Raw genomic sequence first — 13,236 nt, 5'->3', positions numbered from 1 at the left:
CTAAAGGAAATCTGTCACCATAGTTAATGCAGCTGAGTATCAGCTGCCACATATATTTATATGTGACAGTTACTTGTTAATAATTATACTCCCACTACTACTACTAATAATAATAATAAAAAAACAAAGAATGAAATGTGGTAAATGGTAAATGAGTTTACATCCTCTCATTTACTTGAACCTAAAGTGAAAAAATGATCATTCAAAAAAAAAAACTTGAAAGATTATTTTACTGTGAAAGTCGCGCCCGGAAGTAGTTTTCTAACATTAGCCCGTTTTATCGATGCTGCAGCAGAGCAAACCACGTCTCTCAAACAACAGATAAACAGCCGCTGGGTGTTCTGCGGTTCGGTGAGCGGAGCAGACATGGACCGCTACCGTGAAGTCCCGGATGTGGTTCTGGACGCTGAACCGAAGCTGCAGGGTGAAGGTTTGCTCGGTTTTATCTACCGGAACCGCGGTGCTAAGCTATTGCCCAGCTAAGACAACGGTGGTCAAAAAGTCCGACAAGAAAACGTGTCTTTGTCCGACTGTCCGCCTTCAGAGGCTTTTGTTACTGGATGAGAGGCTGTTTAGTGAGTCAGTGAGACGCTGGCGATCTCCGTGAGGGAGCAAAGAGGCGCTGCAGGGAAAAGTGAAAGTCCGTGGAGCAGGCTAACCCCTCAGAGCTGGGGAGGGGAAGCTGCACACACTGCTCCGTAGCGTGGCTTAGGAAAGCGAGTGACTCAGGTGTGCCAGGTGGTCAAGTGTGTTTCTGAGTTTTGACCCGAGTTGGCTTTAAAACTTAAACTTTCTAAGTTAACAGTATTGTGATTTAATTTTCAAAAATTGCATATGGTCCTTATTTTGTAGCTGGATCAGACAGTAGCTGGAGTCTCAGATGGAGTGCAGCCATAGCCTGCAGCCAGATGAGCACACATCTGCACCTGCCTCTATCACCACGTCCAGTAGAGAAATAGTATCTTGCCACAGTCGCTCATCCAAAGTCAGGTTGTAGAATGAAGCAACTGAACAACAAGTTACTGCAGATTACTGTGAACTAGGGCTGCCACAAACCATTATTTTGATAGTCGACTAATCAGATCATCATCCATTGGACGTAAAAACTACAGCTTATTGCACCAGCAGCATCTGCTCTTATATAACTATCATTAGCTTACAGCTTTAAGTGTTTAAGGTGCTAACTAACAATAAAGACAAGATGATAGTTTATTAAATTTTAATGAAATTTGCAGATTGTTTTGGTGAAGTTTAATAAACTCCTTGCTATCTAAAATATAACAGGACACCGGAGTAAATTCTCGAGCATCTCACACTTCTGATAATCAGCTGTCTGCTTGACGTTTATTCAGCTGTGTAAAAACTATAACTTTAATCTCAGCCAAACCGATTTACTCAGGAACAAATAAAATACTGAAAAAAGCCAAACAATAACATTTTTAAGTTATCTAAATGACTTATATATGTTTAACCTGAGTAGGTGAGTAACGTTTCCAGAGAAAAGACAGGCAGAATATGCTAACACGATGTGATGTTACAACACTAGTCAAATATTAATGTGTAATATTTGTTTAAGACAGAAATCATCATAAACAAATGCCAAACTATATACACAAAGTTCTAGAAATCACCTAATTAGGCATTTCTTACTGATGTAGGTAGGCTGACAGTAAGTACACAACACCATTTCATTTGGTTTAAGGTTTATGTGCAAGACACAAGAACAGAAAACACTGAAAGTTACAAATGTATTGTCCATGAAACAGGAATGAAACGTGGTGCAGATGCTTGTCACAAGTTAATGTGGCTGTAGGCTATGGAAGGCCAGGAATGCCATAATGAATTAAATTTTAATTAATTTAATTTAATTAAATACACCATTAAATAATTAATTAAAATGGGAAATAATGAATTAAAAAAATATTTTGGACACATTTAACTAATTCATTTTGGCACAGTTGACTCCTTCAGGTCTCACCATGAATTTATTTTATCTGTCAACCCCACCCATCAAACTCAGGGGGCGGGGCTAACGCTAATCGAGTCAAAACCATTGCTTTGGCCTGGTGGCCATTGTTTTTAGCACACAACAACCAGCATGTGGAAACTAACAGAACCTGTTTGTGTGTGTCACCAAATACAGTTTTAATATTTTTTTAGCGAGAATGTAGTGGTTTAATCTTCATGTGTCGGTTTGTCAAGATACAGCCTCTTTGCAAAAGTGCTTCGATGATTTCGGAGATGTCTGCCCAGTCTCACGGCAAAGCGTGGATAGACCCGCTTGCCTCGCAAGCAATCGAGCTGTTATTACCACCGACAAAGCGCAGGCCCCGATACACCTGTAATAACCCCCGCTGACACTGACTTATTTTACTGAGGTTATATTTATTGGGGTTTTATTTCCTGATGTTCTTATGTGTCCTACGTGTTTCAGTCGCCAATTCTGAATTATAACTAACATTAAAAACATGTTTAAGGAGGAGAGAGAGCAAATAAATTCGATTAACAGCTGATCTTTGGGTTTTTGTTCAGTAATCAGCGTGACCTGATAAACGCATAAAAGAGATAACGTTGGTGTTTCCTCATGTAGTAACTGCTTTAACTGTACAAAGGTTGTTCGACACTATGACACACATACAGACTTCATGATGTTCGGCTAATATTTTTATTGTGAATATTAATCATGAGGGTAAACGGACCTGTACACCACAGAGCGAGGTCAGCATGTCCACGATATCTTCAGCTCTATGAGTTAACACAGAGTTTCCCAGCTGACTAATCTAACTGTCATCTACGAATAATTCACTGGTCATATCAATATGATTTTACAGAAAATCATCCTTAATACTGCCAACTATTCCAGAGACGTGAACATCTACAGCATAAAGAACACAAATATAGCAGTCTAACAACACTGTAACAGAGATGAACCGTCAGTTTGTCGCAGATCAAAGTGGAATGAAAGCGATTGGTTGAACAGGTGTGATCTGTGTTTTCTGCATTTTCATCAGCGTCAGAGACTCAGCAGCAGATTAGAATAACAGTTATACATTTAATAAATCACCAAATTAATACACTCAAGAAGAAATGAGCAAACCTGTTCTGACAGTTTGAGTTTGTTCCAGCTGCAGACTCGCTGCTGTTTACATGTTTGAGAGGAAGATTAGATATAAACAAACGTCAAACTCAGTCTGCGTTCACATTTGATATGAGGCCAGCACGTACAGCGGCTGTGTCCTGTCTTAAGATCATATATGTAAAATTGAGGTTACTTTACATGCAAGGCTGCCGGACACTGGCGCCACCGGGCCCTCTGACCACCACCAGTAGGCGGTAGGTGAAGTGTCTTGCCCAAGGACACAACGACCGAGACTGCCCAAGCCGGGGCTCGAACCGGCAACCTTCCGATTACAAGGCGAACGCCCAACTCTTGAGCCACGATCGCCACGATGTGTTTCATAGTTTGTAACAAGCCTTTGACAGGTAAACATAACATGAGTGAAACACCCCAAAAAAAAAAAAAATCACACAAATTATATGTTAACCTCATTTATTTTTAGTTAAGTAAACTCTAAACTTAGAATACAGTTGAATAACTATTAAAAAACAGATGATGTAATATTTCTGTGCAGGTTGCAGTCTGCATGATGAACACGCTGCTGCAAACTCTGCTCCTCTCGATGGAAATGCGCCTTCTCTGCTCTTTCTTTAAAACATTTTATGAGTCAGTTTACTCTCAAGATTCACAGTTAAATCCAAAACACTCCAGATAAAGAAAAGTGAATAGTTCAGTCTGACACAGTGAACCATTAAACGTCTGTAAAACTGTGCAGTTATGAAACGTAACTTTAACCTCAGCCAAACCGATTTGTTCAGTTGTAAATAAAACAGCGAAGTAAACGTGACCCGACAGACCAAACCTGAGTGAATTAAGTCCAGCGTTTAACACTGAGAGCTAAAACTCAGCTGAGGTTTCAAAGCTGTGATTGGACATCAGCCGCTGATGAAGCTGGTTGGGCTTTAAAGTGCTCTGTAGGGAAATAAGCTCCAGCAGCTCTGCGCTCGGGAAAAACTATATTTACTTATCTTGTGCAGAAAAATGTGCTGACGCTGCGTAATATCGAGCACCGGCTGCCCAGTTAAACTGTGACTATCACCAGGTAACGTGGGCGTGTTTCTTGAATTAGCAGCAGGTGTTAAACAGCTGACAGGTGAGGAGGAGGATGCAGGTAAACTGAGGTGAATGAAAGAATCTGCGAATGCAACACGTGGAACACGGAGAGAGGAATATCTAAACAAACTGGTTAACGTAGCCCCCCACCCCACGTTAAGCTGGAACACCGGGGCTGTGAGCTCGGTGCTCTCTGCATGCTGACTGCTAGCAGAGCGACATCTCTGAAACATCTGAGCACAAACATGTTCTATGTTGACAACCTGACCAGACGTGACGATTACGGTGCGACATTCGCGGCTAAAACGCTGTTAAACGTGTAGCTGGTGACAGAAAAACAGCTTATTTTAAAACCATTGCTGCCTGTGATTTGAAATGCATTCTGGGATACCTGGCAGCATTAACCCCGCCCCCTTCGTTTGATGGGTGAGGCTGACAGATGAAATGATTTCAAGGTGAGACAAGAAGGGGACAAAATGAATGAAACGCATCATGAAATAATTGGCGTTCCATAGGAGGCTGTGACACAGAAAAAAACACTGAAGTTGGAGTAGAAAACTGTACGAGGGGAACGATAACGATTGGTCGACTCTTTCTGTGAATAACATTCGTTTATTTGCCGTTTTCGCAGTTGCCTCGTGCGTGAGAATATCACCAGGTGAACTCACAACAGTTAATAAAATAAAATTATTATAGAATAAAATAATATTTTATTGTTCAAGAGAAAAAAGACTGTTTAAGGTCACAAATGTCACAGATGAAATATTCAGTGTTGCATTGCCAGGAGCAAACATTCAGAATCGTTTGGATTTCTGAATTAATTCATATTTTTTTATACAACTTCAATTAATTATACGTGCATGTGTAAAACAAAATAATCCCCTCTCTCTTATTATTGTTTTTCCTGTGGACTGTGAATACTTACATTATATCGATATGTAATTCATATAATATATAAATATCTTATTTGAATGGTTACTAGCTTTTAGGTTAGAGAAGACAGACTGGTGGGTGAGCTCCAGCAGACAGAGAGAGGCACGCTGCTCTCACTGAAACATCTCAATAAAATCCGCCTCTGCTTTCAGTGAGAAAATACAGCAGCTCTGCCTTCGTCTGTTCCCAAATTGTTTCTACTTTCAACAGAAAATGTAATTTGCAGCATTAAGTGACTTCATCCTCAGTTTTTTCCTTCTTCTTTATTCCCACTGATGCTTTTATCAGGAATAACGCAAAAACCCTGGGACCAGAACGACGCCACCTTGAAATGAAACTGAAAAAAATATTGAAACTGAAAAAAACCTGAAATAAATGTACTGAAAAATCTTGTATTGAAAGTGAAAAACAATTAATTGAAACTGTAATTTTCTTTCAGCTTCAATCTGCTGGCACTGTTGTGGCGTCCGGGGCGCGCTTGAGGGGCGGGGATTCTGACCCGCGTGTATTTGCATACATTATAGAGGCCACTAGTGCTGAGTCTGACCAAGCTGCCATCTTTCTCTCTTCCCGTCTTTCAATGGCTGCTTCAATTTCAGCTGGACCCTCCAAACTGCAGGTAAGTAACCATTTTTGTCATCCTTCCTTGCTGTCCCACTGGACTGGACATTAGTTTAGTTTTTTTAGCTACATCTGGTGAAGTTGTGGTAAAATGCTGGTATTAGCCTATTCGTCGTAGCAAGCTAGCCTGAAGCTAATCTTTGCTAAATTTAGGGACACCCGTGTCACTGTAGGAGTTGGAGGAGCGGCACAAGATCTCATCAACAGGCAGTGTTGTACATGTAATACATGTACCGACGTTACGTATTTAAAATACAAAATATGAGTAAATGTATTCTGTTACAGTTACCGTTTAACCGTGGTACTCAGAATACAGTTACTTTGTTGAAATAAATGGATTACATGGCGGTATTTTTCTGTTTCATATGTTCGGCTATGTCTCTCTATTTTTGGTAATTCCACGCCGGTGGAAACCCAAACAAAACACGCATTAAGAAGCTCTAATGCTCTCTGTATCTCGCGGCCCATGTCACCCCTACGTAAGTGAAGAAATATTTTTAAAAATTATTCACAAAAATGATTTAATATGAAGGCAATAGAGTGTTACAGGCATCGCCCTAAAGAATGTAGCATCATGGGCAGTGTAGTCGTGCTGCAGGGAGAATGGACTGCCATACACGTTATGTGTCTGTGAGCGAGGGAGGGAGAAAAAGGAAAAGTACGAGCTGTCATCGAGCAGAAACGGGAGCTGGAAGCATGTAAATATAATAATAACCACTGCAGCCAAGAAGAGAGCCTGACGAGCCCAGTTGTAAGTAAGCTATTAAGAGTCGACTGTACACCGTGTTCGTGTTTTCCTCTGAAACAATAAGTTCTGTTGGAGCAGCCTTTCAACGCCTCTCTCTGTCTCTGCTAGCAAAGTTGACCCAGACAACAAAGTAAAGCTAGTTTTCAGCTACCAGCCGACACAGAACCCACCGTATTAGCCAGAGGTCCCTTTACTACGGTTCGGAGCCGCGGACCTGTTTTATATACGAATAGTTTTCTACACGAGATCGCTGCAAAAAGTGCAGCCTTACCTAATGTCCACCTGCTGTTACTCATTTATATTAAGATTTAAACATCTAGTTGGTGTTGGTGTGGCGAGTAACCTTCAGTAATAGTAATAAATCACAGCAATAGCACATGTAGCTATAAAGTATTCAGAATACGTTACTTCTGTAATGTGTAGTGAAATACATTTTAAAATTAACCTTCCCAACACTCAACAGGTTAGCACCTCATACCACAGAGCAGCAAAGCAGTCTCATGAGCGCTGGGAGGGACGAGCCCAGAACAGACAGTGCAGGAGACGACAAGGTTAGTAACTGTATGGTGAAAATTATACTTTAGTTATCTTGATTGGCAAAAGAAAAGTAAATAAAAAATCTGCATTTTAAAAAGTTATTTCTGCTTCTCACATATAGGTCATTTCCAAGATTTTTTTCAAAACTTCTTCCCTTTATTTCATCACAGCTGTCCTGTGCCAGATGTTCTGTTGACCCACAGTGGGAGGCATCATCTCAGAAACACCAGGAAGACTGAAACTCATCGCCGGGATCAAGCAGGGCTCGTGATCTTCACCAGCAGCTCCCTCACAAGAAGGATAAACCCAGCACTTCATGAACACTGATGGAGACCTTTGCTTTGTGTAATGTTAGAAGTACTCAGATAATCCTCAGAGGGTCTGGACCTTTAGTCCTGTAGAAAGTTAGATACATGTTGTGCTCTCTGGTTACTCTGGTATGAATGACTCTGAATCACTTTATGATAAATAACACTATTGTCAAAAAACAGTGAAAGAATTCCAGATCAAGTTTTAGTTCAAATACAACTAACAACCTTTATTGTGTCAGAGAAAACATCGTGTGCTCTTCATGTAGCTGAGTACATTCAGGGTTTAAAACAGAAGTTGTGTATGCCGTTATTTTTGTGCCACTCTTCTGAGCGCACGTAAAAAACGTTTGCAGGTGTTGTATTTTGAGGAGAAAACAAACTTCATTGCTGCGTGTTTGAACTCTTTCTGGGTCACAAAATAAACTTTTAAGATATTTTCATGTGAGAATGTTTCTGTGTGAACTTCTAATATCTGCTCGATTCATCGAGACATCACATATTTGCATAACTGCTCTAACGTTTTCGGAGGTTCCTGTTACCCACCAGCTGACCGGGTCACTCGGGTTCAACATAATATAAAAGGCTGAACTGACAAAACCACTACCAGGTGTTACAGGAAAAACCATAAAGCCTTTGAACTAAAACAAAACCTGTTGTGACAGTGACGTACACTGTTGTTGGTATATATGTATGATTTGTTTCACCTTCATGTTTCCAAACCGACATCATGACCAGCAGCTTTATAGCTGTGGCTCCAGCAAACATCAGCTGATACTAGAAATTAATATTAAATAATTTCTAACAGCTGATCAAGCTTAAATGTGCTGCTGTTGTTGTTTAGCGCGACATCCGCTGGTTTCCTCTTTCTGGCGCAAAGTGGGCGATAAACAAACGAGAGAGACGATCAGCTGATCATTGATCAGTTTCATGATTGAAGTAGAAACAGGAGAGAGAGGGGGAGAGGATGAGGGGAGAAAAGGCAGCTGTGCAGCAAAGACAGAATAACTCCAGCTTTGTGTCTTTTTCATTGTAGCTGAAGTCCGGGATGAATCACATTCCTTTTCCCCTCAATGCGGATGTGTTGTAATTGGTCCAGCCCAGAGTTGATCATGACCAATTGTTTCCTGAAACACCAAACTGAGGTCCTGTTAATGCTGATGTATAGTGACACAGTTACAGGGTGATTCATCCTTTTTGTCTTTAAATGTATCAATAAAACAGCTGCAGCTTTCACTACAGCACATGTGGTACTTTAACCTTTGTACTGTTTTCTTCAGTTCATTTTGGATTTACTACAAAGATTGAAGATATAGGATGATCTGTCACTGGGTGGTGCTGAGGTCTGAATCTGAGGACGGCTCCTGTAATCACAAACAGAATCATCTCAAACTGAAATATAAAGTTTATCTCAAATCTGAAATAGAGCTGATCCTTCTGTCCTCACACACTCGGGATCTGAAGTTGTCCAGTCCTACAGTTCTGCCGACAGCTGTTTTTATTTGTTTTAAAGGCCTTATATACTAACACATTTTCTAATATCATGTTTACCTTTGAGTTGTTGATGCTTTATAAATGGACATCTGCAAAGATGAGATGATGGAGCAGGTTTCAGTCGAGGTTCAGTCTGCTGCTGCATCCTGGTCACAACATACGGAGGTGTTATCAGCTCAGTATTGAACAAGAAATATTAATGCTTCAAATTATTTGTCCTAAAGGATGCAAGCTGTACAGAGTACTGCACATGTGACTTTGTGAACATAACTCATTAAAAATAATTCGGACAGTTTTTTAACCTGAATATTTGCAACAAACTCAGTTTAAAAATATACAGAGTCCGTGCTAAAAAATAATCAGAGCAAAAATGTAACATTTTAACTTAAGCTGACAAGCGGACGTAGTTGGTTTCAGTACATAAGTATCGGGCTTTGCTATTTAATCCGTAGCTATTGACTAATGAGGGGTTACTGAAGTGCCAGGTTTTTAAAAGTTGCCGTTAATGTCGTTCCACGTGTGGAAAGCGACAGAAAACACGCTGCTGTTTGCACATATTTAATAATCAGCTCTGCACAGGAGCAGAAGCAGAGTCCAGCCTGTTGCTCTTACAGTATAATACTCATATAAAAGTACAGTAACCGTGGTTAGTCACTGAGCAGCCCGGTGCGTTTCTCTTGATTTCTTTAGTCAGGGTAAATTCATTCACCTGCACGGGTTAGCTAAACGAACTTTACAAAACAAGTTTCCCCGACAGCCGAGTGCTCATCTCAGCTAGCTAGGGACATTAGCTAGCTAGGTAGCTAGCTAAGTAGCTAGTAGCTAGGTAGCTAGCTAAGGACCTAAATTACAGATTAGCTTAGAAACACATTTAATTTACCAAAAATAATGCGGTGGGGCCTCAGGTCCTCCTGTCCGGTAGTCCAATTTACCGAAGAACACCTCAGGCTGTCACTTTGAAATAGTCGGTAATGTAAACGCTGGACCTCTCAGCATCTGCCATTCCCGAACAGACACGTGCAAGTTTGTCCGTGACCGCAGCCGCGTTGTCAGTGTTTTCTCCAGTCATTGGTCAGCATTATAATATATGCAAATACATGCGGGTCGGAATCCCCGCCCCCCAGCGCGCTCCCGGACACCAAAACAGTGCCAGCAGAGTGAAACTGAAAAAAGTGGATTGAAGCTGAAAAAAAAATTGTAAGTGAAAATAAAAAAATGATGGTTTCAATTAATTGTATTTCACTATCAATTTTTCAGTACATTTATTTCAGTTTCAATATTTTTTCATATTTATTTCAAGGTGGCATCGTTCTGATCCCATAAAAAACAACCAGAGTTGTGCAGGTTCACTATGACCAAAGCGCCACACAGATATCTTCCTTTTAAAAACAAATACGTGTATATGACAACTGTTCTTAAAAGAACAAAAACATCAATAATCAGCAGATTTAAAATCTGTTCTTGAGAAAAGCTTGTAGTATCCAAGAAACAGTTTGACTCCTTATTTATCTGCGACAGTTGTCTACTGAGTATTATTGCATTGTACCTTACAGTATTAAGCACCTTGAGGCAACTGTTGTTGTAATTTGGCACTATATAGAAAAAAATGAATTAATCGGAGTTTGTAACTACACCAAAGTATAGTTTAATAGTTTCATATCATATACCTGACATTTCCAGGACGCCTCTTCTTCCTGTTATACAGGAACAGTTTAGCAGGTTGTTGCACAGATCCTCGCTGCTATAGGCCTGTAAAGATTAACTTAAAGCATCATGTTAGAACTCAGTTAACAAGCTGTTAGCATCTGTCCTATCTGTGTTTCAGTTTTACCGTCAGATGTCCGCAAAGTGATTGTTGGTGAAGAAGAGCAGCAACAGTGGAGCCCCCTCCTGGACTCAGAGCACACACACATCAAAGAGGAGCAGGAGGAAGCCTGGAGCAGCCAGGACGCAGATCAGCTTCGACGTCCGCAGGAGGCCTGTGTCACCATATTAACATTCAGTCCCGTGAAAAATGAAGAAGATGCTGAGGAGAAACCAGAGTCCTCTCAGCTTCATCGCCATCAGACTGGAATGAAAAAAGAAGCCAGGAACTCAGACCCAGAAAGCCATTCAGAGCCAGGAACTGACAAAGCTTCAGACTCTTCTGAGACCGAGGTGAGCGACGGTGACTGGGAGCAGAACAAGGAACCTCAGTCAGGCCAAAAATGCCTGAAAAACCACAACTTCACTCTTATCGACATTAACTGTAACATTGAGCGATCGTTCAGCTGTTCCGAATGTGGTCAGAGGTTCGGCAGAAAGCCACACCTCAAAGCACACATGAGAATTCACACTGGAGAGAAACCCTTTAGTTGCTCTTTTTGTGGCAAAACATTTTCTCAGAAAGGAAACTCCATCAGCCACATGAGACTTCACACAGGAGAGAAACCTTTCAGCTGCTCCATCTGTAAGAAAAGTTTCAGGTACAGTGGTGACGTGAGCAGGCACATGAAAATCCACACAGGACTGAAAAAAGGCTGCAGCAAGGTTAGCGACATGGTCAGCAGTGGCATTCATGTGAGGTCAAGACCTGGTGGGAGCTTACATCCAGACACATCCTTACAACCAGGAAGTGATGTTAAAGCCCCAGAACCTGAGACTGAAGCCAACCACGAAACTTTGAAGGAACCCGGAGAATCTCTGCCCCATTTAAACTCTCTGAGCAGTGACGCTGTCTCTCTGAGTGAGATAAGAAGTACTGATAAGGAGGCGTTTAGCTGCTCTGAGTGTGGACGGACATTCTGCCGTAGAGACCACCTGATCAGCCACATGAGAACGCACACTGGAGAGAAACCATTCAGCTGCTCAGTCTGTGAGAAACGTTTCAGCTGTAGCGGGAACATCTTGGCACACATGAGAATCCACACAGGAGAGAAACCGTTTGAATGTTCGTTCTGCGGGAAGAGTTTTAGCCAGAAAGGAACACTGCAGCTTCACGTAAGAATTCACACGGGAGAGAAACCCTTCACCTGCCCTTTTTGTGATAAAAGATTTGCGCACAAAAGACGCATGACGCTGCACATGTCTGTCCACACAGAGGAGAAACGGTTCAGCTGCAGCGCTTGTGACAAAAGGTTCACCTGGTATACGCAGCTCAAAACGCACAGGTGTGTTGGCGAGCCATCACAGCTCCGCCAGAACCAAAGTGAGAAGACAGTTCCTCCGAAGGAGTCCTTCAGCTGCACTGAGTGCGGTAAAATATTCAGCCTCAAGGGCAATTTGAAGACACACATGAGAATTCACACAGGAGAGAAACCATTTGGTTGTTCAGTGTGTGGAAAGAGTTTTAAACAAAATGTGCATCTGACTGAACACATGACAATTCACACAGGGGAGAAACTCTATAAGTGCAGCATCTGCGGGAAAGGATTCAATAAGAAGTTACTCATTAAAAACCACACCTGTGTTTAAGCTTGGACGCTGTATCAGCTCTGATGACATCCACAGATTTATATTCATAAGTCACTTAATATTAAAGCTGTAGTGATTCATAGTATGTTTCTGAGTGTTGCATACATTTTTGTCATTTATATTGAAAATATAGAGCATTGAGCCTAAATCTTCCTGCATAAGGTTTAAGTGCTGCATCCTGACAGCAACAAAAAGACTCTGGGATGTGCAATACAGTGGAACCCCGACTTACGAATGCCCCATTTAACGAAAAATTCAAGTTACGAAGGCACTTAACGGCAATATTTCTGCCCGAGTTACGGCAAAATGCCCGCGTAACGAAATCCCCTGGCTCTGATTGGCTGAGCCCAGAATGCCTACAATACCCACAATGCCTTCCGAATCATGTGACAACCCCCTTGGCTTTCGTACTTGTGCTTCGCTGTTCCACTTGAACGACGTATTGTTGTTGCAGTTAGCAATTAGCCTATTGTTCACTCAAAAGGCGCGATGGGTGCTTCGACTTTCGGTTTTTCGTAAATTTTCAACTTACGAAAGACCCTCGGGAACGAATTTATTTCATAAGTCGGGGTTCCACTGTATTTTCATAATGAACTCGTAGAATAGATTTGTCCAAAGAAGCGAGTATGTTGATTTAAATGTTTGTGGCTGAGCATATATGAAAACAATCCGCCTCACTTTTTAAATCTCTTTGTTTTATCAAATATTGCATCAAAATTATATCATTGTCTGAATACAAGAAAAACACACCTGTTTAAAATGCTGCAGTTTAGATGAGTTACACCTGACCCCCTCAGAATCAGCTCATCTTTCTTCTGCAGGAGTTTAGCATATTTAATCACACTATGTTAAATTACGTTACTTTATACTATGAGTATTTTCACTTACAGAACCTCAAAGTATTTGGTCTTCACTCTGTGACACTGCAGGAAACACCGACTATAGACCAAATCTGTTTCTGTTTGTCAGCA

The 13,236-nt window shown here is 41.2% G+C and overlaps 1 protein-coding gene and 1 long non-coding RNA gene across 2 annotated transcripts; both read left to right on the top strand.

Annotated features, from left to right (window-relative positions):
• Positions 1–279: 279 nt before the first annotated feature.
• On the top strand, positions 280–12,294 carry LOC102787626 (uncharacterized). Its single transcript, XM_087835061.1, has 2 exons — positions 280–430; positions 10,638–12,294. Exons 1-2 carry the CDS (start codon positions 367–369, stop codon positions 12,263–12,265), a joined length of 1,692 nt encoding a protein of 563 aa, XP_087691187.1. The 5' UTR covers positions 280–366; the 3' UTR covers positions 12,266–12,294.
• On the top strand, positions 5,548–8,071 carry LOC148096863 (uncharacterized). Its single transcript, XR_015717102.1, has 3 exons — positions 5,548–5,723; positions 6,937–7,024; positions 7,181–8,071. It is a non-coding gene; the product is annotated as an uncharacterized LOC148096863 (long non-coding RNA).
• Positions 12,295–13,236: the final 942 nt, after the last annotated feature.

The sequence above is a fragment of the Neolamprologus brichardi genome, chromosome 22, assembly GCF_056152115.1.
Source record: "Neolamprologus brichardi isolate AB-2024 chromosome 22, ASM5615211v1, whole genome shotgun sequence".
Taxonomy (NCBI): Eukaryota; Metazoa; Chordata; class Actinopteri; order Cichliformes; family Cichlidae; genus Neolamprologus; species Neolamprologus brichardi.
This window is presented reverse-complemented; position numbering and strand designations above follow the sequence as displayed.

What these genes read in the sequence shown, in the direction of transcription:
- LOC102787626 (XM_087835061.1), top strand. Translation starts at nt 367, where the DNA reads ATGGACCGCTACCGTGAAGTCCCGGATGTGGTTCTGGACGCTGAACCG. An exon ending in ACCGAAGCTGCAGGGTGAAG is followed by an intron (nt 431 to 10,637) that starts GTTTGCTCGGTT and finishes TCTGTGTTTCAG; the next exon opens with TTTTACCGTCAGATGTCCGC.